The following is a 23,034-nucleotide window of genomic DNA, read 5'->3' as shown; positions in this document are numbered from 1 at the left end:
AAGAAAACATGAGTGAGCAGGCAAAACATATTTCTTTTATTTCTTATGGGATTCATATTCAACTGTAGGTTATAACAGAATGGTACAATCATAAAACAAAACATGGCAACAAAGAAAAAAATGAAATGACCCCTGTTCAAAAGTCTGCATACCCTTAGTTCTTAATACTGTGTATTGCCCCCTTTAGCATCAATGATAGCGTGCAGTCTTTTGTAATAGTTGTTTATGAGGCCCCAAATTCTTGCAGGTGGTATAGCTGCCCATTCATCTTGGTAAAATGCCTCCAGGTCATGCAAAGTCTTTGGTCGTCTTGCATGAACCGCAGGTTTGAGATCTCCCCAGAGTGGCTCGATGATATTAAGGTCAGGAGACTGTGATGGCCACTCCAGAACCTTCATCTTTTTCTGCTGTAACCACTGGAGGGTCAACTTGGCCTTGTGCTTAGGGTCATTGTCGAGCTGGAAAGTCCAAGAGTGTCCCATGCGCAGCTTTCGTGCAGAAGAATGCAAATTGTCTGCCAGTATTTTCTGATAACATGCTGCATTCATCTTGCCATCAATTTTCACAAGATCCCCCGTGCCTTTAGAGCTCACACCCCCCCAAACATCAGTGAGGCACCACCATGCTTCACAGTGGGGATGGTATTCTTTTCACTATAGGCCTTGTTGACCCCTCTCCAAACATAGCACTTATGGTTGTGACCATAAAGCTCTATTTTGGTCTCGTCACTCCAAATTACAGTGTGCCAGAAGCTGTGAGGCGTGTCATGGTGTTGTCGGGCATATTGTAACCGGGCTTTTTTGTGGCATTGTCGCAGTAAAGGCTTCTTTCTGGCAACTCGACTATGCAGCTAATTTTATTTCAAGTATCGTCATATTGTGCTCCTTAAAACAACCACACCGTCTTTTTCCAGAGCAGCCTGTATTTCTCCTGAGGTTACCTGTGGGTTTTTCTTTGTATCCCGAACAATTCTTCTGGCAGTTGTGGCTGAAATCTTTCTTGGTCTACTTGACTTTTGCTTGGTATCAGTGAATTTTTCACTTCTTAATAAGTGATTGAACAGTACTGACTGGCATTTTCAAGGCTTTGGATATCTTTTTATATCCTTTTCCATCTTTATAAAGTTCCATTACCTTGTTACAAAGGTCTTTTGACAGTTCTTTTCTGATCCCCATGGCTCAGTATCTAGCCTGCTCAGTGCATCCACGTGAGAGCTAACAAACTCATTGACTATTTATACACAGACACTAATTGTAATTTAAAAAGCCACAGGTGTGGGAAATTAACCTTCAGTTGCCATTTAAACCTGTGTGTGTCACCTTGTGTGTCTGTAACAAGGCCAAACATTCAAGGGTATGTAAACTTTTGATCAGGGCCATATGGGTGATTTCTGTTATCATTATGATTTAAAAAGGAGCCAAACAACTATGTGATGATAAATGGCTTCATATGATCACTATCCTTAAATAAAAGACAGTTTTTTTTTTTTTTTTGCATGATCATTCATATTTTCAAAATCAGTGCCAAAATTTCACAAGTTCTGCCAGGGTATGCAAACTTTTGAGCACAACTGTATATACAGTTGAAGTCAGAAGTTTACATACACTTAGGTTGAAGTCATTAAAATTAATTTTTTAACCACTCCACAGATTTCATATTAGCAAACTATAGTTTTGACAAGTCATTTAGGACATCTACTTTGTGGATGACATGAGTAATTTTTCCAATAAATGTTTATAGACAGATTGTTTCGGTTTTAACTGACTATATCACAATTCCAGTGGGTCAGAATTTTACATAACTGTGCCTTTAAAGCAGCTTGGAAAATCCCCAAAAAATGATGTCAAGCCTTTAGGCAATTAGCCAATTAGCTTCTGATAGACTAATTGGCTAATTGGAGTCAATTGGAGACATACCTGTGTATGTATTTTAAGGTCTACCTTCAAACTCAGTGCCTCTTTGCTTGACATCATGGGAAAATCAAAAGAAATCAGCTCAGACCTCAGAAACAAAAAACTGTGGACCTCCACAAGTCTGGTTCATCCTTGGGAGCAATTTCTAAACACCTGAAGGTACCACGTTCATATGTACAAACAATAGTATGCAAGTATAAACCACACAGCCATCGTACCGCATCCTTCGAAGGAGACGAATTCGGTCTCCTAGAGATGAACGTAGTTTTGTGCGAAAAGTGCAAATCAATCCCAGAACAACAGCAAAGGACCTTGTGAAGATGCTGGAGGACAATAAGGACAAACCTGACTCAGTGACACCAGTTCTGTCTGGAGGAATGGGCCAAAATTCCAGCAACTTATTGTGAGAAGCTTGTGGAAGACTACCCAAAATGTTTTACCCAAGTTAAACAATTAAAAGGCAATGCTACCAAATACTAACAAAGTCTATGTAAACTTCAAAATGTGATGAAAGAAATAAAAGCTGAAATAAATCATTCTCTCTACTATTATTCTGATATTTCACATTTTTATAATAAAGTGGTGATCCTAACTGACCTAAGACAGGGAATGTTTTCTACGATTAAATGTCAGGAATTGTGAAAAACTGAGTTTAAATGTATTTGGCTAAGGTGTATGTAAACTTCTGACTTCAACTGTATATATGTACTGTATATACATGGACAGGGGTCAGCATGGTACGCAGCCGGTTGACGGGAAGCCCGGCGACTGATACATGCTCTGAAAGCACTGACGTCCATCCGCGCATCACACTTCCATCTCCTGTGCAACATAAGTGAAATGCGGGGCTGTAAACATATGCTCTTAGATGTCAAGTCTTGCAGATGTTTGCTTTTATATGGTAACGCATTGTGCTACTACTTAACTCCAATTTGCATTGGAACATGTCGTCTTCACATACCAAATGGTCCCACAGTGCATGCTTCATATATCCTTGTCTTTCTGACTGAGAGGATGACAGTGGTTTACGTAATAACAACACCCTCTTGCTCCACGTGATAATTATTTTAGAGCCCTTTGGATAGACCCATCAAATTACCTCTCGGTTGTTTCTTTAACCTGTCAGTTAATTTTTAACCGATAGTGTGGTTAATTTTAAAACTGTATAACTGTCTAAATCCCTAATTTACAGTATTGAATTCTAACTAGACTACCTTAGTCGCCAATGACATAGTCAGGTTTTGGAACAGGCAGATTTTTTGCATCCGTTGCCACTTTTTCTTTGACGCTCTTGAAAATTTGACAGGTAAACAGGATAAAAATTTCATTAGGATCTCATTTTTGATTTCAGATGTTATATTCTTTAACGTTTCCTTTCATTGATTGTTTGATTGATTTAGGAGAGAGAGCAAGAGCTCGAACAGTTAACTAAGGAGCTGAGGCAGGTGAACCTCCAACAGTTTATCCAACAGACTGGCACCAAAGTAACCGTGCTGCCAGCAGATCCTGCTGAGGAGGAAGCCAACACAGGTACACAGGCACAGAAACTCTCTTTTCTGCCTCATTTTTGTCTCTACAAAACTTCCACCTCTTAAAACGTTTCATAAAAAAATACAATTGCTTTTAAGGTGAAGCGTGTAATTTCTGTGCCACTAGCGTCACCAAATGGAATTTCCTAATGTTTTCAAATAGGTTTCCCAAATCCCTCCCACTTATCTGCATTGGTTGGAAAAAATATAGTCCCATGCCAAACTCACACCATTGGTTAAGCAAGTGTTGCTATGTTGGGCTTGATCTGTCTTGTGTCTTTCTCAGATACAGAGACTCAGTCTGGATGTCTGAAGCGACTTGGATCAGCCCGTCAACTTCCCAATGATCTACGAGCTCTACAGAGTCCCCTAAACACAACCTTTAACCCTGAAGGCATCTACGTCTGATTTTGCACTGGGCATGAACATCTAAATCCCAATGTAGTTTGCATTTCCTACATGACTTCATGTCATCTCAGACCATTAACCTTTCGCTTTACGAACAAACTCTGTGCACTTACAGAGGAATCTTTTGTTCACTCCACACGAAATTAGTCCACATTGGTTTATTTTGGAGATTGATAGTGATTTACTGGTCTTCCCCAATCAGTGCTTTATCAAAGAACCTACAAAGACATCTCCAGCTCAATGTTTGCTCACATTCACTGGACCCAAAGCTCAATAAGGCCTTGTACATGTCTTTGCTAGACTCATACAGAAAAGAGAAAAGACATGCTGACTCAGCTTACTGTATGTTCTACCTATCAACTTTCTGGTGAAGGTCAGATCATGATGTCTTTCATTTCAAGAATGTTTATGAATCTCCAGGAACACCTCACTCTCAATGCAAGTATGTAGGCAGCAGGAATTATGGAAAGATGCTAAATGGATGATAAATTATGCAGTTTATATTTTATGGCTCTTCAGCAGGAAGAAAGCTCATGGAGAGGGGTGAAGTTTCACCTTAGCACTTTATTGGCCAAAACATCTGCTGTGGAATTTTACTGAAATCTGAAAAGCTGAAGAAACATTTTCTGTACTGATCAGGAAAAACAGGTGCATGTGATATGCAAATAAAAAAGACAGAATGAGAGAAAGGAAGAGAGAGATGTTTTTGCATGAAAGTAGCTTGTGGAATTTTTGTTATCTTCTTAAAGAAAATTGAAGGCACCTGATTTTTGTTAAAAAAGCAACCTTTTAATTGATGCAGGTACACAACGTATTGCAGCTATGCACAAGTCTTTCTAATTACTGGTCTGTATTAATGCATTTTGCGTGGGTTTTCTGTCACAATGAAATGGCAGTAAATCATTTTGGCCAATAAATGCAAATTATTAGTCATACTTTTTATTAAGCTGATATCTCTGAAATGCATATCTACAGTTGACTTTTATCAGTTGCTAACAAAAACAAAACAAAAACAAAAAAAAATCACACCAGTTACACATTTTCTGTTATTTTACTGAATTCAGCAAAACTGAAGTGTTTTTACCAGTTTTCAGAACTGTATTTTATTTCAGATCAAACCAAAGTGTTCTGGAGAGCCAGTTCCTGCATGAAGGCGGAGATGTGAAATTCTGCTTATGTGCAAAGGGAAGCAGCTCTAAAATGTAATTACAACATGATTTAAAAAAATAATATATATATATATTTGACTGTAGCGGGATCTGCCTCCCTTAAAGCCTCATTCAGATAAATTAATTGTGGCTCCATTTTTTTTTTTTTTTTACATTTACAGTGGATATAAGTAAAGATCTTTTAGAAGCGTGCATAAGAAATATTTCATTTAGATTTGCTGTAGCAGTTTCTGGATTTTAATTGATATTTTTGTAAACTACTGATTTACTTTTTTTCACCTTGGTTATTTTGCTAAAGCCAGTATTTTAAGGTAATCTTTATGGGTATGAAACATTTTGTGTCTTTTTGAAAATAGTGTTTAAAGTTTTAGTTCAAGAAAAGAAAACCAAACAGCTCAGCTATTTTCTTTATATACGTGCCATGACCTGCACCTTAAAATATAAGGTGTGCGTTTACATCTAACAGTTTTAAGGGTTAGTTCACCAAAAAATGGAAATTCTGTCATCATTAACTCACCCTCATGCCACTCCAAACCCATTTGACTTCCTTCTGTGAAACAAATAGTTTTTGTTATTTTTATTATTATTTAAGTATTGATGTTTTCATTCCATATAATGAAAGTGAATGGGGTACATATGTTGTAACATCTTTTGTGTTCCAAAGAAGAAAGGTAAACAGGTTTGGAACGACACAAGGTTGAGGTTGCTTACAGATTTGTATTTTTGTATGAACTATCCCTTTAATATATCTGAACCTTTGAAACAGAATTGATCCATCTGCCTCCACATTTACTGATAATTTTTGTATTTCATTTTTTTTTATGTAGCAGTCATGTTGATTTTACACAGAAGTGGTGCTCACTATCGTGATCTGTAAAAGAGCATTTGGATGCCTGGATGGCACATTAACAAAACCCAGTCATCTCTGTATGAAGAGGGTAATGTTTGAGAAGCATGCCTTACAAAAAATTAAAAAATATATAAATAGCATACAGCAACATATCACTATGTAGAATACAGAGGACTATTTTTAACATAGTTGAAAAAAAAAATGCACAACAGTCTCTTTGTTGAACAGCTAAAATGAACTAAATGTTTTTATTTTTAGTATTGTGGCATGTACTGACTTTGTTTTGAGCTTGTCTGAGATACTCAACAAGGCCTGAAGTTCCACCTTTGGCACCTATTACATAAATGTGTCAAATGCCTGTATACATATGTTTAGTTGTAACAGGCTTGAGGTGCAAAACTGCAGGACTAATGTGTTTGCTTCTATCATCTGTTGTTACGCACACAGGTGTGACTACGATAACATTTAACTCAGCTGACAGTTGTTATAAAGGAAATTGCTTCATGAATTGATATCTCTGGATCACAACTTTTGACCTTTAATGCAGAACCAAAATACCTTTGGGCAAGAGACTTTTATTCAACTCTATTTTTAAAAAATTATGTTCATTAAACTTCTTCCTTCTAGAGAAGCATTGAATGCCTGAAAAAATACCCTGAAATGATTTGTTAATTGAGCAGCATAAAATATTTATGCCATCAGTGGAAAAGATGATGAGCAGTAACATTGTAAAATAAAAAATTAATTAGACTAGTCCATCACTGTTTTTACTGGTAATTGAAGCAATCTGGAACTTGTATGTTATGTTTTGTGTGTGTGTGTGTGTGTATTTGTTTGTTTAGCTACATTACGCGGCTATCTGGAATATTTAATTCTGATTGGTCAATCGCAGTATTCTGCAGTTAAATATTTTCGTACAATGAACGCAAAACTGTATAAGTGACCATTGCCCCATGCAATTTCTCTCATAGCTGTGCTAGTTTCTTAATGATAGCTTTAAGTTAGTCTAGAAGCTAATAAAATTATTTAAATAAAGATTTCATGTATATTTAATTTTTGTGTTACGAATATAAAAATGTACAGTCAGTTGGTAATTATTGCAAACTAAACCCCAACGGGTGATCAGGATCCCATCGCAAAGCTTACACATCGGGGTCCTGATCATCCTTTTGGAGTTTATTTTGAGATGTACATTATCACTTACCTAAACATTATCATCTAGTCAACAAATTAAATGGTAGAGTATTTAGAACCTAATGAACACAGGTTGTTTTCATCCTTGAAATATTCACTCATAATCCTCAGTTACAATACAAGTGTCCACAATGCTAGTATTAAATATATCAGAACAATTACATTCTCAAGTTAATTAGGGTGAGCAGCTGGTTAAAGACCTAAGTTCTAAAAAGCCTGTTTCCCTAGTGGATTTTCACCGACAGAAGTGCTCGGAGAGGCAGACTCAGTGAATGTGGAATGTAGACTTGGCTAGTTGTTTTACCCTGTTGGATGGATCTTAGTAAAATGCAGCTGCAGGTTTTCCAGTGCTGAGGTGGAGAGTACTGCTCAGATAAAGAAGCATTGCGTGCCAGTGATCAAACACCCACCCAAACATTCACTTTCACCTATAATGGATATGTGTGCACAGTTTGAAAACAAGCATTAGAATTGCATAATAACACCCTCACCAGAATCAGAAAACTCAACACTAACCTCCCTTCATCTCTTTTTAAAATGGCGAGAAACAGTAATGTTAACCCTTTGGAATTACCCGCATTTATGTATAAATGTGTCTTAAAATCTGGTAAGGTACAATAATAAACAAACACAATATGTTTTAACTAATAACAAACAAATTATTGTATTTTTCTTGTACACACTGAATAATTCAAAAATTCACAGTATAGGTTGGAATAAGTATGTGAACCCCTAGGCTAATGATGTCAACAAAAGCTAATTAGAGTCTGGAGTTGGCAAACCTGGCATCCAATAAATGAAACAAGATTGGAGGTGTGGGTAAGAGCTACTTTAACTTATAAAAAGCACTCAAACATTTTGAGTTTGCTATTCACAAGAATCATCTGCATAAAGCTGGAAAGGGTTACAAAGTTATCTCGAAGAGCTTAGATATTCATCAGTCCACAGTTAAACAAATTATCTATAAATGGAGACGATTTAGGACTATGAGTACTCTCCCTTGAACTGCCCGTCCAACCAAGATGACTCAAAGGGCACACCGCAGAATGCACAATAAGGTAAAAATAACCCTAGAGTGACAGCTAAAGACTGGAAGGAATTATTGGAACTGGTTAACATCTCTGTTCATGAGTCTACTATATGGAAAACATTAAACAAGCATGCTGTCCATGGCCACGAAGGAAGCTGCTGCTTTCCAACAAAAACATTGACGCTTGCCAAAGACCACTTTGACACTCCACAACGCTGAGAAAATGTTTTGTGGACTGATGAAACTAATGTTGAATTGTTTGGGAAGAACCCGCAGCACTTCATTTGGCATAAAAAGAGCACCGCATACCAGTACGAAAACATCATCCCAATGGCAAAGTATGGTGGAGGGAGCATCATGATTTGGGGCTGCTTTGCTGCAAGATAACCTACAGGATGTCAGGGTGGCTGTGAGCCAGCTGAAGCTCAGCAGAAGTTGGGTGATACAGCAGAACAATAACCCTAAACATCGAAGTAAATCCACTACAGTATGGCTTCATAAAAAGAAAATCCACGTTTTGGAGTGGCCCAGTCAGAGCTCAGACCATAACCCAATAGAGATGCTGTGGAATGACCTCAAGAGAGCCGTTCACACCAGACATCCTAAGAATATGGCTGAGCTGAAGCAGTTCTGTAAGGAAGAATGGTTTAAAATCCCTTCTGAACATTGTGCTCGTTTAATCCGCAGCTACTGGAAACACTTGGTTGAGGTTATTGCTGCCAAAGGAGGATTGACCAGTTATTAAATCCAAGGGTTCACTTACTTTTTCCACAGCACTGTGAATGTTTAATGTGATGTATTCAATAAAGATTATAATTGTTTGTATGTTGTTAGCTTAAACACATTGTTTTTCTATACTTGTGTCTTTGATGAAGATGAGACCACATTTTATGTACAATTAATGCAGAAAACAAGCTCATTCCAAATGGATCTCTTACTTTTTCTTGCCACTGTATCTACAAATCGTCTAAACTAGCCAGACCAGCATCTGTCCTACTACACGCTCTGTGTTTACTCATCTGTTTTGTTTACTGACTCAGCTTTCCTGTGGTCTGCAGTTGAGCAGATGTCACACAGCAGTGGATCCATTTATTGTACATGCAGTAAGCATTTCCAGAAGTAAAGCTGTGATTCTTTCTGAATGTTTAGGTTAATTTATAAGTAGGTAAATCAACCAGGACATCTTAAACATCCTGCAAAATACACACAAAATTCAACCACGGACCCAAACACACTTTACAAGCATTTTTATTCTACCGTTTCAGAATATTTCACATTCTTTGTACAAACTAAAGCATATAAAAAGTATCTCCTTATAAAACAACATTGTTCTTTGCCTGGCAAAAAAACATCTGATTTCATGCCGCAAGGTCACTACATCAGTCTCTCAACCAATCAATGATCCTGCAGAGATGAGAAGAGATGTGTTCCACACATCATCTAGTGGCTTTTCCATTCTCATGAACATCCATCCTAATGACAAAAGACAAAGTGAGTAAACACAAAATGACTGTAATCCTACTGATTAATGTGATAGCATGGCACCTGATTAGACAAACAAGAATTTAACACACCCATTTTCCTCTTTCAGATGTTGATAAAGCTCGGCCTTGTTATTCACAGAATTCAGTCTTCCTGCAAATTCCTGATGCTTTCTGGAGTTGGCCTGGGTGATTCTATTGGTCCAAAGGCTAAGTAAAGAGACAGGACCTGAAAAAGAAGAGACCTTATTTGACAGCTCTTTCTGCTTATCATAGATCACTAACGAATGGATATGATAGGCTGCCATACCTTGTCATGCCACATTCTGACTGTGCACCATGCAATGGTCATGCAAATGGCTTTTCCATTCACTCAGGCACATGGGTGATGATTACACAGACCTTTCTGACTAAGAACATCAAAGTGTCTTTGCTGACCATAAAAAATTATGTTGTGCTTAAACCGACTGAGGCAGCTGATGCTTCTATCGAAGAGTCTCAATCAAGGGTGTGATTAGTAAAAAAATCATGGTGTCCCACAAAAGGTCCCTCAGTATGTGGGCACTCAGTATCAGTGTTTGTTTGTTAGCTTGTGTGATGTGTGTGATACTGTGATATTGTCACACTACAGTGAGTATCTTGTAACGCATACCATTTCCAATTGTTATTACTCTATGTTGTTCTTTGACCATAGAAAAGCTAAATACAGTTTACTTGGCTGTAAATATAATCACCCCTTATTAGTCAATGACACATGGCAGCCGCAAGAAGATAAATCATGTGCTATTGGGGCCGTTAACATTTTTGGATGCAAGCTTGGCAAGCAGTGCAGCTTTCAGTGCTGCATATGTTCTCACACTGAAAATAAACTGGGAACAGTGTACCATGTAAAGTGGCTTTTAGAAGCTGTAACACATTCTCGAGTATCACCAAAAAATGTCCTGTTCAACTTTGCATTGTTAAAAGGATTATGTTAAAACCTGTAAAATGATCCAATGTGACTAAATCATCAGTACATATATCATCATGAGATATGCTTGATTTCCCTTCAAAAACACAGAATTGTGAACCTTTAGATTTATCTGGAGGCTGCTGCTCCTCAATGGCCAAGCGAGGTTTCTTGTTCAGGGGCTCTGGAGAGTCTGGCGAATCTTTGATGATCTCACATTCACTCTGTTCATCCTTCTCACGCTCCATCACCCCCTTCAGCCTGGAGATGAAATAGCACTTATTCCATCAGATTCGTAGACAAAGAGGAGGACATTAATAAAGAAATTGAAATCCACAGTCATCAATCTGTAGTAGCTGTGGCCTGTTAAATGCAATTTAAAGTACTTAAAATATTTTTAAATGTCATATTAAATGTTGTCCTGTCTTAATGTCCCAAGTTAAAGTTTGTTACATGTTCATTATTTTTGTAAATTTGTACTGTGGCTAGCACCTCTCAGAGTCTGCGGTCCAGCTCTTCTCCTCTGGGTCTTTTCCATTTTTCTCAGTTTTGTCTTCTTTGTCCTCCCTTTTCCGTCCTCTTTTTTTCCTCTCCTCCTCCTCAGGGGGTTTGCTTCGGCAGGCACCGATACAGTCCAGCACACGCTGATGCCGCTCACTGGCGCCCACATGTGTCTTAACCAGCATCTCCAGCTCGTTCCACATGATCCGATACTGCTCGTCACTACACACACACAAACAAAAACAGATATAGTCACACACATTCTATATGTGTTTTTCCAAATACAGGTATCTAGGAATGCTAGTGGCACACACACACAAACACACACACACACAAGAATATTCTTACCGTTTAGGTCCTTTTCCTCTGGAGCCCACTGTTGATATTGGCAGAGGGTCACTCTTCCTCTCCATATCAACAAGATTATAGACTGTCTTCTGACAGGTCAGCACATCCTCTTCTGTTAGAGTGTCCTTCACTATGAGGTTAGCTAATGGCACCACCTGGAACAAACAGAAGTTAGGAAACAACTACTCATACTCTATTATTATTTTCCACATTTTTAAATAATAGTAAAGCCATGAAAACTATGGGAGTCTTCATGGCTTGGGAAGATTATGGGAATTATGTTGTGACCAAAAATATAATGACATTTTAGCTTCTTCAAAGCAGCCACTCTTTGACTAGATTACAGCTCTGCACACTCATAGCATTCTCTCAACCAACCTGATAAGGTGTCACCTGGGATGCTTTTTAAACAGTATTGAAGGAGTAATTATGTACATTTTTAATTGGTAGTTGAATTCATAGGCAGGTACAGATTATGTTTGTCTGCAACACTTATTTCAAGCATAAGCTTTTAGATGAAAATCCTTAAAAAGAGAATTTCTTTGAAGAAAAGGAGAACAACTCTAAACAGGTAAATAAATAATTAGATGGTGTATCTCACCGCCTGCATATTGAAGATTGTTGTTTGAGAGATGATCATTGGCCAGTACCGTGTGTGTCGTTCTAGTTGGGCTTTGGCTCTCTCAACTGGAGTTCTACCTACTGTATCCACCATTGTGTCTGGGAACGGAGTCAGACGATTCTCTCGCATAAACTCACCAAAGTCCTACAGAGAGCGATTAAATGCAAATTTACTATACAGCCTGGCACAGGAAATATAAATGCTTCTCTAAAAAGTTTGGCTAATGTTGTCTTGCGCCCCCTTGTTTTGAGCACAAGTGTATTACAGGCATGATTGTGGTGTTTTTTAAAAGTAGACACTTGAAAGTCTGTTGTCCAAGAGCTAGAATTAATAGTCATGATGAATAAAGTCATGAAGAAAAATATTGGAAAAGCTCAAATTATTGTTATTGTAGTGATCAGCAATTATTTTCCATAACATATTTTTATAGATCCATATTTGGTAGATCCATAGAAACACAATGGAGCAAAAGCCACAAGTCTGATAATGTTCTTTAATAACTTTAAAAGAGTTTTATTAAACATCTTCCAACACCATGTCATGTGATTATGAACGCATATAGATTTAGCCTTTAGTATTATCACATGAATGCAGAATGGTTAACATGACAACTACAGATTATCTAGTACATATATCTTCAAATCATAATAGAGTTGCTATGAGTGTCTTTTACTGATTCATGTGGATTCCATTCATAGAATAAGGCAGAAAGCAGATTATTTAAAGAATATTCATCTTGCAGCTGATGCAAGCGTTCAGCTCTACTGCAGTGACAGCTCCAGAACTGTCTATAAACTTATACAAATACCTGAGGCCACATGGAAATGACAGACAAACCATATATTTACAAAATGTCTCTTCAGTCAAATCATATGTTTTATGCTTTAAACAGAGTTTGTAAAGCTAATATCCTACTATGGTATGGTATGATGTCCTAAACTATTCTCTGACCATATTTAGAAAAAGAACTGAACTAGTGCAACTCTAGCTTCCTAGTTGAGTTCTATAGCTTAGTGGAAATGGACATGAAGAATAATTCTTTATAAAGTAAACATATGTGAATCCATTAATATTTCTGTTGGGCTAAATGTTGTATTGGATGTTGATAATTTTTATTACCCATGCTTTGATGTTTTGATGTGTTGACATAACAACATGCAGTTAATGTAAACGATACTGATCTGTGATCCCTGTGTGGGAAGGGGTTAGGAGGTCAGTTTTTTCAAAAGGTCAAAGCTGAGAGGTCAGGCAGTGCTGGCTGAGCTTACAGTAATGCGGTAGTCGGTCACTCTTCCCCCACAGCCTTCGCTGATGGAGGGCGGGTCTTCCAGTGTGGATCGAGTGCTGTTCAGCACATGCAGAAAGATCTCCCCTCCGTGACTGCTCAACATGTGACTAATGACCTTTGACCCTGACTTGCGGGGCTGCTCTAGCAGCACAGAGCGACCTGAAAAGGCAACAGAAAAAGGATAGGAGACAATAGAGGTTACATTTCTATACTTTCATTTAACAGCTTTTCTTTCCATTACTGGAGCAAAGAAATACCAGCTCTGATGAGTATATTGGAAGTGACTTGAAGTCAACATGAAATGAAGTTCATTACCCATTTTCCTCCAATAATGTGATATAAACAGGATATTTAACTTAAGAAAAAAATCTAGCCTGGAACTTTCATGTATCCATCAGGAATTATTTGGATCATGGAAAGTGGTTTGAAAAGAGGGATTGAAAAATTATAGGGCTTGGTGACATCAACTGAAAGAGGAAGTTGTTTCAAAGGCAAAGCTATTACATTTTGACGAAAGATTATGCTGAATTTTTTTCTTTAGAATAGGACCAGGAATGATTATTAAAGTAAATCAGTTGCATTTTGATTTCAAGTTGATTTTAAAACGTTCACATTAGTTAATTTTGCAAGTACCGTTCAACAGGAAGTTGGTGAGGCAGGAAGATGGTCGGCTGTTGACGTCAACAGGAGATATGCGATAGGCCCCTGTGCAGTAATGCAGCTCTGCCAAAAAATTAATAAAAAAATGTAAAATCACAAAACATATCAGTCACCTGAAAAAAGTTGAGGACTACATTGTTCCACAGTTCTAAGCACTCACCTACACTGTTGGTACGTGGAGTGCACCATTTGAGTGTGACTGTTTCCTTGAGGCCACTGTCTCTGCTAGTGCTGCCAGCCATGTGCAAATCACCTACACACAAAACAAACAGAGACAAACCGCAATAACAGTAATCATACAGGTATGAAATGTTATGATGCTGAGTAAATTATGACAGAATTTTCATTATTGTGTGATCTGTCCCTTTAAAAGCAGTTGCTCTGATCTAATTTCCATCTGCTTTATATAATGAAATGAAGGTTGTGTTGAACTATTGATGGAAAGAGGGACTGATAACACTCACCACTCTTGATGAATTCCATATGAGCATCCCGATGGTGCAATAGCTCAACGTCATAATTTGCTGAAGTGTTAGCGTGCTGCTCCTCCTTCTCACACACAGAGAAAAACACACAAACACACACATATACATCAGCAGCTAGGATTCTACACTACAACACACCACAATCTACTGCTGCTTTCATGTCTGAGGAGCACAGTTTGCAACATAACTGTGTTCTCAGATCTAATTTCTACAAAGACCTCTGAAACTTCCAGCTGGATCATATGCTGTGGAGATCAGAGGCTTTGAAGCTACAAATGGAGCTTCAAAACACAAGAGGAGAGGAGAAGGATCAGGAGACTTTGTGGAGCAGGACGTTTCATCCCTGGGGTCACCGTAATGTCCTCAAACACAAACACCCTAACACTAGTGTGCAGGGAACTATGGCTTTGAGTTACAAAAACGCAAGTGACCAATGAAACACACTTCACATTCGGCCACGCCCAGCTAGGGTAAGAGACATCACCCAGGAGGAGAAAGAGAGCGATTAAGAGCAAAAGCAAGAGAGTAGAGGGAGAGATCGCCCCAACAGAGAGGTCAGGGGGCTAACAGGGGCTCTAGAGGGTCAATTGTCCATCCAGCTAGTGCTAATCAGAAAGATCTGCAATCTGCAAACCAACCATTATATGTCTATTAAAGTCAACATGAAACGACATTCACAACCCATTTTATTTTCGTAATGTGATGTTGTTCAGAATATCCAGTAAAATTTGATGAAATATAACAAAAAGAAAACTTTTCCGTCTTTTGCTCGTTGAATTCTGTACAATAAGGACTGTGTTTCATGAAAGTAAATATGGAAAATACTAATTTCGTGTTGACTTTAATTTAAATAATACAATTTGGAACATTTTCATAAGTATTACCCAGCTTTATTTATTCTTATGTTAAAGCTTTTAAAATTAGTGCATCATAATTGAATGAAAGCTCTTTAAAAGCTCCTCTTTATTATCAAAGATTAGCAAGAGCTGGATGAGGGGTTTTGATCTGGAATAGTAATAGTAACTCTAGTGAAGTACTGACCTGCTCACAGACATTTAATGTAGGCTAGCAAAACAAACAATAAACCATGAAAACAGCAGCTGTGTAAGAAACTGGTATATTCATCCAAGTGATGAAGAGAGGCAGAGAAGAGACTGGCAAAGAGGAAGGTGTTTGACAGTGAGTCTGACCTTCATGGGGATGTTGGTGATGGTGGTGGAGGCCAAATCAAAGTGCTGCTGAACCAGCACATTCAGTTTAGATGCCAGATAGCGTCCAGCACGCACACTGTGAACATCACTGCTCAACACTGACGAGAGCTGCAACACACACACATAGCAGAGAGAAAGACACATACTAACAAATTTAAGATATAAACAGTAATATAGATAATGTTTACAATTTAGGATATAAATAGTAATATAGATAATGTTTATAAAGCATCCCAGGTGGCACCTCATGTAACTGGTTGAGAGAATGTCCAGAGTATGCAAAGCGGTAATCTAATTAAAGGTTGGCTACTAGGAATAAGCCAAAATATAAGATAGTTTTCATTTGTTTAAAATTTTTGGTACTTCAGACCTTTGCTTTGTTGGAGAAGAAAAACTAGCTTCATACCATGTGACCCACATTTGGCTTTCGACCATTGAAAATTTGTAAAATGTAATAATTTACAAATGGTGCCCCCATAACTCTGCAATTTAACCACAGAGAGGCTTAAATATAAAGATTCCAAAAGAAACGTTTGTTCTAAACCACAATCTAAAAGGATATTGTGTAGGGCTTGGAAATTTAATGCATTAATTTCTGCGATTAATAATCTCTAGACTGTTTAACGCATACAAAATTAACGCTATTAATGAAGTATCTGTTTATTTTGTTGCTAAAATTAGCATATATACATTTCCAGGAGGTACACGGGCGACTAGACTGCAAACCCTGTACAGTGTGGAGCAGTGCACGCTAATTCATTACGCACGACACATGTCCCGGGCATAATAAACATGGGAGCGAATTTACCGTATGGAGAATGGAGACTTCACCCGCAAGTGGTGAGCCAGGTGTGGGAGAAATACGGGCAAGCTGCCAAATCTCTTCCCATAGCCTGAAAACAGTCACTCCCTGTTTTTTGAACCAGTGTCAAAAACGAAACCACAAGAGAGAGACCCAGTGTGTGCGCGAAAGAGACTGAACGGCAGCTAGGGCTGAACGATTAACTGAAATAAAATTGAAATCGCGATATGACCCAGTGCGATTTTCAAACCGCGAGGGCTGCAATTTAATTAATTAAATAAATAAATAGTCTCAACACGCTGCCTGCTGTGCTGCGCCTATGTGCACGGCTGTTTGTCTGTAGTGTGTAGTGCTTTCTTAAATACAATGGGATCATTGCATTATACATGTGGTTTCAGAGTAGTTCTGTGCTCCATACACACAAACTCTATTTATCTGGTTCCTCTGAGTGACAGATGTGCTCTGAGCTTGATTAGGTGTGCTATCGTGATATGATTGCATTATTTAAAGCGCCCCAGATCTTTATTTGCACATTTGCGTAATGTCACATACTTCTATGTTTGGCCGCTACAATTTACTACATGCATTTAAAATAATCCTATGAGAGTGGGTTTTTGTTGAAAGCAAGGCAGATGAGAGCATTTCACTGCATTAAAAGGCTGTTGTCAACACAACTTCAAACAACAGAAATTTCTGTCCCTTCAGATTTCAAAATAAAGGCTTCCGCTGAAATTGGTTTGAAAAAAGGCTTGAGGGATTACTGGGACTGCATAGTAAGTTAAGAAATCATTAGTGGGGGCCTGGGTAGCTCAGCGAGTATTGACGCGATTTCGAATCCAGGATGTGCTGAGTGACTCCAGCCAGGTCTCCTAAGCAACCAAATTGGCCCGGTTGCTAGAGAGGGCAGAGTCACATGGGGTAACCTCCTTGTAGTCGCGATTAGTGGTTCTCGCTCTCAATAGGGCTCGTGGTAAATTGTGCGTGGATCGCGGAGAGTAGCATGAGCCTACACATGCTGGGGGTCTTCGCGGTGTCATGCACAGAGAGCCATGTGATAAGATGCGCGTGGATTGACGGTCTCAGAAGCGGAGGCAACTGAGACTTGTCCTCCGCCACCCGGATTGAGGTGAGTAACCGTGCCACCACGAGGACCTACTAAGTAGTGGAAATTGAGCATTCCAAATTGGGAGAAAAGGGAAAAAAAATAAAAAATAAAAATAAATCATTAAAGAAAAACATTACTATTAAATAATAATAATAATAATAATAAATTATAATAGTAATAATGCTAATAATTATTGTACAATAATATATTTCTATAATAATTTCTTAACCTAACATTATTATTATTGCAATAATATAATATTCAAGTTGACTGGGTTTCAAAAAAATAATGATTAAAAGTGAACTGACCAATTCACAAATTGGACAAACATTATTTTTTATTTTTTTACAAAGCAGACAGATGCAATGTAATTGTAATGCTTTCCCCCACCCCCTCTGTTTCACTGTTTTATTTATGTAGTTTGGTTTTTTTTAGAGGAATCAAGTGTGAACACCCTTTCTAGAACAGTATTTCTGGTTGGCAGTAAAGCATGGGCAAAATATGGTTTAATAAGGAATCATACATGTTTTTTGTTTTATGTTTATCATATCGCAGTTCAAATCGCAATCAAAAAAAAAATTTTTTTTTAATAAAATAATTGCAATTTGATTTTTTTGTCCAAATCGTTCAGCCCTAACGGCAGCTAGAGAAAATAATAGTTTTGAGATTTTAAACTTCAGCAAATTAAACTCATTCAGTCTGTTTCATATCTGTATGTATAGTGTCTATAATGCATTGGCAATATACTCTTAAGTTTACTTTGCTAATAAAGTTTGATATAAATTGAATCTGCCAACTTGAGCGAAAAAAGTCCACTGGAAAATGCCAGAATATTTTGCCCAACTTTTAATTACAGCATTGTCCACTTTTATCAAAGATTTATACATGTAGAAATGTGTCTAATGAAAAAAAAAAAAGAATTTTATATATATATATATATATATATATATATATATGATTTAAAATAAATGATGTCTAACCAAATTCTTGCAAGTTCTTTGAGACAAAGAATAAATAAAATATATTGATGATCATATTTTAATGTAGCATGTACCATGATTAATCGTGATTACAGCCCTAATTTTAAGATGTATTTAATACTTTTGGAGTTATAGGCACACCAACATGGGAAAAAAAATAATTTTAGAACACCATTGGCATATAATGCAACATGGGGTGCTGAAGTCACCCTCAACTGACAACTGTTATGAGTAACATGGCATAAAAATGCATTAAGCCTCAATAATTCGCTGCAACTACAATAGTAGAAGAATGCGCAAAATGATTGACAGGCTGAAAGCGCCATTGTCCTCGGAAACATTTTTGTTTGGTGTTTACAGAGTCTAGAGCTGTCACAGAGACTAGTGAGATATCTCATGACACTTATTTCACTAATATCTTTCAGGGAGTAGGAACATTTTTTGCATACATTTTCATGAAAGAAATCGCTTCCAGCACCTTTAATATTTTGACTTTTATCAACAATTATGTTTATCTTTCTTTTAAAAAAAAAAAAAAAAAAAAGATATTTTAAAAATCTAGACTGCTGCAGGTTATACAGTATGTTTGATGTATAATGCTACATTTGGCATGGAAAATATACATTTTGAGGCAAATTTCAGCAAATGATATATTTGAGACTAGTCACGTTAACGCCAACAACATGATTTATAGTTTTAATAAACTGACAGCCCTAAAAAGTAGAAATAATCTGCCTACCCATGAATAAAGCTCTGCATGTAGGTGCGCTGAACGCTGTTAACGGAAACGCTTGAGCTACACTACGTAAAACGTGGAAGCAGCTGTTTGCACAAGACTTTTTACCTCTTTCTTTTGGCGGTCTGAGACCAGAGTGTCATCGCCCTGTGGGTAGATGTGGACCAGCACAAGCTCACACTGCTGAATAGGCATCAGTCTGCACAGGTCAAACATACACCAAAAGGAGAACCCAGAAATATAAGCATGGTAATACCATGTGAATCAAAGTGAAACTAGTTCAATCTACTTTATATCATAACTGACCGATCAGACCCTGCAGCCAGTTTATTCTGCTCCTGAATGGTTTCCAGCACACAGTCCTCCAGCATTCTGACATGAGTGTCACTGAAAGGGAGAGACAGAGTCTTTTACTAATAGAGCAATGTCAGAAAATTTGTAACTGAAATATAACATTAACAGACTTTTTTTCATTATCTGGTGAAAATGTGAGCAATGCTTGTTGCTGCCATACTGTTATGGTTTTGTGGGTGGTTGCCGGGTGTAGCAATGCGGATGCTAAAGTGTTCCGAGTGTTTTTTAGCACATTGCTATGCAGTTTCTAGGGTGTTATGGGTTTTTGCATATTGCCCTAAGTCAAATAAGCCCACTCCCAAGTCTCTATGATATTCTGGTCTGTACACCTGTATATGGCTCAGGTCTTTTCTTCCATGCAATTATATGTAATTATTCACCATTTATTTAGGTGAAACTTTAGGGTTAATGATCTGGGACTGTACAGCTACGCAGATCACATCACCTCTGTGCAAGTCGTTTAATGGCAGGTTACTCCTGAAGTTTCGTCCCGAAATCTTCTTTAACGTATGTCGCTCCGGATAGAAAGCTGCTGCTAAACGATAAGTCCCCTATGTACTGTATTAATTGTACTCACCTTTTGGCATTAGTGAGACAGATAATGCGCCCCCTATTGGCCACTCTGTCAGCCATGTCCATCAGAGAAGTACGGGCCTCGTGCTGGTATTCTGTGATCTTACATAGCGATTCCACTGCGGCCACCAGTCCATGCAGCACACTGCAGCATTCAGGATCCTCACGAGGGTTTGGAGGCCCAACAGCTGCCAAAGCAGCCATCAACTAACAAAACACCACAGACAAACACTTCAACACATGTCCAGCACAATGCTAAGATTACCCTTGTAGAAGCAGGGTGTTTGGTATGGATATGCATAAAGAGATGCGCTTTACCTCTTGTGTGTTCTGGTTTTCCTGCTTCCAGCTGTTCAGGATGTGAACCTCAGAATCACTCACAATGTAATTTACCTGAGAGACAACACATAAGTGTAAGCAGAGTCCCTACTAACTGTGCATTAAAGGGATAGTTCTCACAAACATTCTGTCATCGTTTACTCACCCTCATGTTGTTTCAAATCCACATGACTTTCTTTCTTCCATGGAACACAAAAAGAGATGTTAGGCAGCATGTCCCAGCCTCAGTCCCCATTCACATTTACAGTATCTTTTTTTCCATAAAATGAAACTGAATGGTGACTACGGCTGTCAGTCCCTAACATTCTGCCTAACTTCCAAATTTGTGCTACATGGAATAAAGAAAGTTAAATCAGTTTGATGTAGTACGAAGGTGAGTAAATTATAACAGTATTTTTGGTTGAATTAGCCATTTAAGCAGCCACACGGGATTTTAGATGACACTTACTAGTTTCCTGGTGGGGTAAATGTCATACAGGATCCGGCAGTACTCCATGGAGCACTCAACAGCACATGTCCAGAGAGATTTGGAGACTGGAGCCAGAGGAATCACACCATGTGAGCGGCTTTTGGTCAGCATGTCACACTCGATCAGCTGCCGGCTGGACTCTGCCATGTACGGGCAGTGATCGACTACAAAGGCCGTTTTGTGTGAAACTGAGAACATCCTCATTTTAAAGGACCTGCAGCATAGAGACTGGGGGAAATAAAATAGGTGAATTAAATATATGGCTTCTTGGGTTCATCCCAATGAGAGGTATAAGGGTAATTGACATACATTTTTTTTTTTTTTTTTTTTTGAAAGTTGACATGTCCTGCGTACCTCACACACCTCATACATTTAAATAAACGTTAACCTAGCTTAATCTTGATTAAAAAAAAAAAAAAAAGCTAAAGGATATGATACATGTGTGTCCACTAACTAAAGCAAAGCTGTCAACAGCAGATCTGTTCCCCCATGCAATTATATAGAAAGCAGGCTTAGAGACTTTTGCACAAAGAATGTTAGAATGTGAGGGATATAGAACCCGAACTTACAAAAACACTTTATATGAAACTATAGAGACTAAAATAAAACATTAATGTTCTGACATAGGTACATTTGCTTATAAAACAGTATTAATGAACATTTCGTCAACGTAAACAAAAAACAACAGTAAATTACACACGGGTTGTAAATAAACGTGCTTTCTGAGAAAAACGTATTTTTTTTTTTCTTTTTTAAAGAAAGAATTTAAGAAAAGAACAAGTTTGGGGGGCTTAAGGTAATTATTAATAATTATATAGATGATCATTTTATCACCTGTGTATCACAAAATATCAGCTAGCGTTAGTCTGCAAGCATCGTCACATAGTTTTCCATCTGCGGTAAACGTGCACTCAAGAAAATCACTCGCTTACACAAACTGCGACTGGAAAATTAAAAAGAAACATAAAATACAACAACTGATTGGACGCAATCTTAAAACGGAACGGGGGTAAAGAGGTAAACTAGCTAACCCAAACTGACAGTGACAGCGCAGGGGGCAAAATACGCCGTTACTCGTGTCCGTCAGTCAAATATCGCCCTATGAACTCAGACATACACATAAAACGGTCCTGGGGCAAAATGGCATTCTGGAAACTCGCCTGCATGTCCCCTACTGATGACCTTTACTAATTTCAGCAAGTAATAATTTAAATAAATTGAATAAATGTACTATGAGTGACATAAATTAGATTTGTGTGTCATTTTATTAACAGAATTACACCATTCATATTTAAAAAGTATATAATTTTTATAAATACATATTTATTTATTTTGGCAAGATATATATATATATATATATATATATATATATATATATATATATATATATATATATGACTAAACTATATATATATATATATATAATATATATATAGTTTAGTCATATATATATATATATATATATATATATATATATATATATATATATATATATATATATATATATATATATATATATATATATACTGGCGGCCAAAAGTTTGGAATAATATACAGATTTTGCTGTTTCGGAAGGAAATTGGTACTTTAATTCACCAAAGTGGCATTAAACTGATCACAAAGTATAGTCAGGACATTACTGATGTAATAAACAGCACCATCACTATTTGAAAAAAGTCATTTTTGATCAAATCTAGACAGGCCCCATTTCCAGCAGCCACCACTCCGACACCTTATCCTTGAGTAATCATGATAAATTACTCATTTGGTACTAGAATATCACTTGCCATTATATCAAACACAGTTGAAAACTATTTGGTTTGTTAAATGAAGATTAACATTGTCTTTGTTTGTTTTTGAGTTGCCACAGTATGCAATAGACTGGCATGTCTTAAGGTCAATATTAGGTCAAAAATGGCAAGAAAGAAACAGATTTCTCTAGAAACTCATCAGTCAATCATTGTTTTGAGGAATAAAGGCTATACAATGCTTGAAATTGCCAAAAAAACTGAAGATTTCATACAAAGATGTACACCAC

General features: G+C 37.5%; 2 protein-coding genes across 3 annotated transcripts in view; one reads left to right on the top strand and one right to left on the bottom strand.

Moving 5' to 3' along the window:
* Positions 1-4,767, top strand: part of LOC127435418 (ras association domain-containing protein 8-like) — a 28,116-nt gene extending 23,349 nt beyond the window's left edge. For both annotated transcript variants that reach the window (XM_051688905.1, XM_051688904.1), the window contains exons 4-5: positions 3,314-3,443; positions 3,729-4,767. In XM_051688905.1, coding sequence (XP_051544865.1) covers positions 3,314-3,443; positions 3,729-3,850 — 252 coding nt within the window. In that variant the 3' untranslated portion in view covers positions 3,851-4,767. The remainder of the gene's footprint in view (positions 1-3,313; positions 3,444-3,728) is intronic.
* Positions 4,768-9,325: 4,558 nt separating this feature from the next.
* LOC127435410 (integrator complex subunit 13-like) lies at positions 9,326-22,081 on the bottom strand. Its single transcript, XM_051688875.1, has 17 exons — positions 21,831-22,081; positions 20,976-21,224; positions 20,507-20,581; positions 20,193-20,395; positions 19,568-19,648; positions 19,370-19,460; positions 15,618-15,746; positions 14,407-14,491; positions 14,103-14,195; positions 13,916-14,005; positions 13,263-13,441; positions 11,974-12,138; positions 11,373-11,527; positions 11,016-11,246; positions 10,645-10,784; positions 9,668-9,803; positions 9,326-9,566 (listed from the first exon to the last, which is right to left on the bottom strand). Exons 2-17 carry the CDS (start codon positions 21,198-21,200, stop codon positions 9,530-9,532), a joined length of 2,115 nt encoding a protein of 704 aa, XP_051544835.1. The 5' UTR covers positions 21,201-21,224; positions 21,831-22,081; the 3' UTR covers positions 9,326-9,529.
* Positions 22,082-23,034: the final 953 nt, after the last annotated feature.

The sequence above is a fragment of the Myxocyprinus asiaticus genome, chromosome 45 (assembly GCF_019703515.2).
Source record: "Myxocyprinus asiaticus isolate MX2 ecotype Aquarium Trade chromosome 45, UBuf_Myxa_2, whole genome shotgun sequence".
Classification (NCBI taxonomy): domain Eukaryota; kingdom Metazoa; phylum Chordata; class Actinopteri; order Cypriniformes; family Catostomidae; genus Myxocyprinus; species Myxocyprinus asiaticus.
This window is presented reverse-complemented; position numbering and strand designations above follow the sequence as displayed.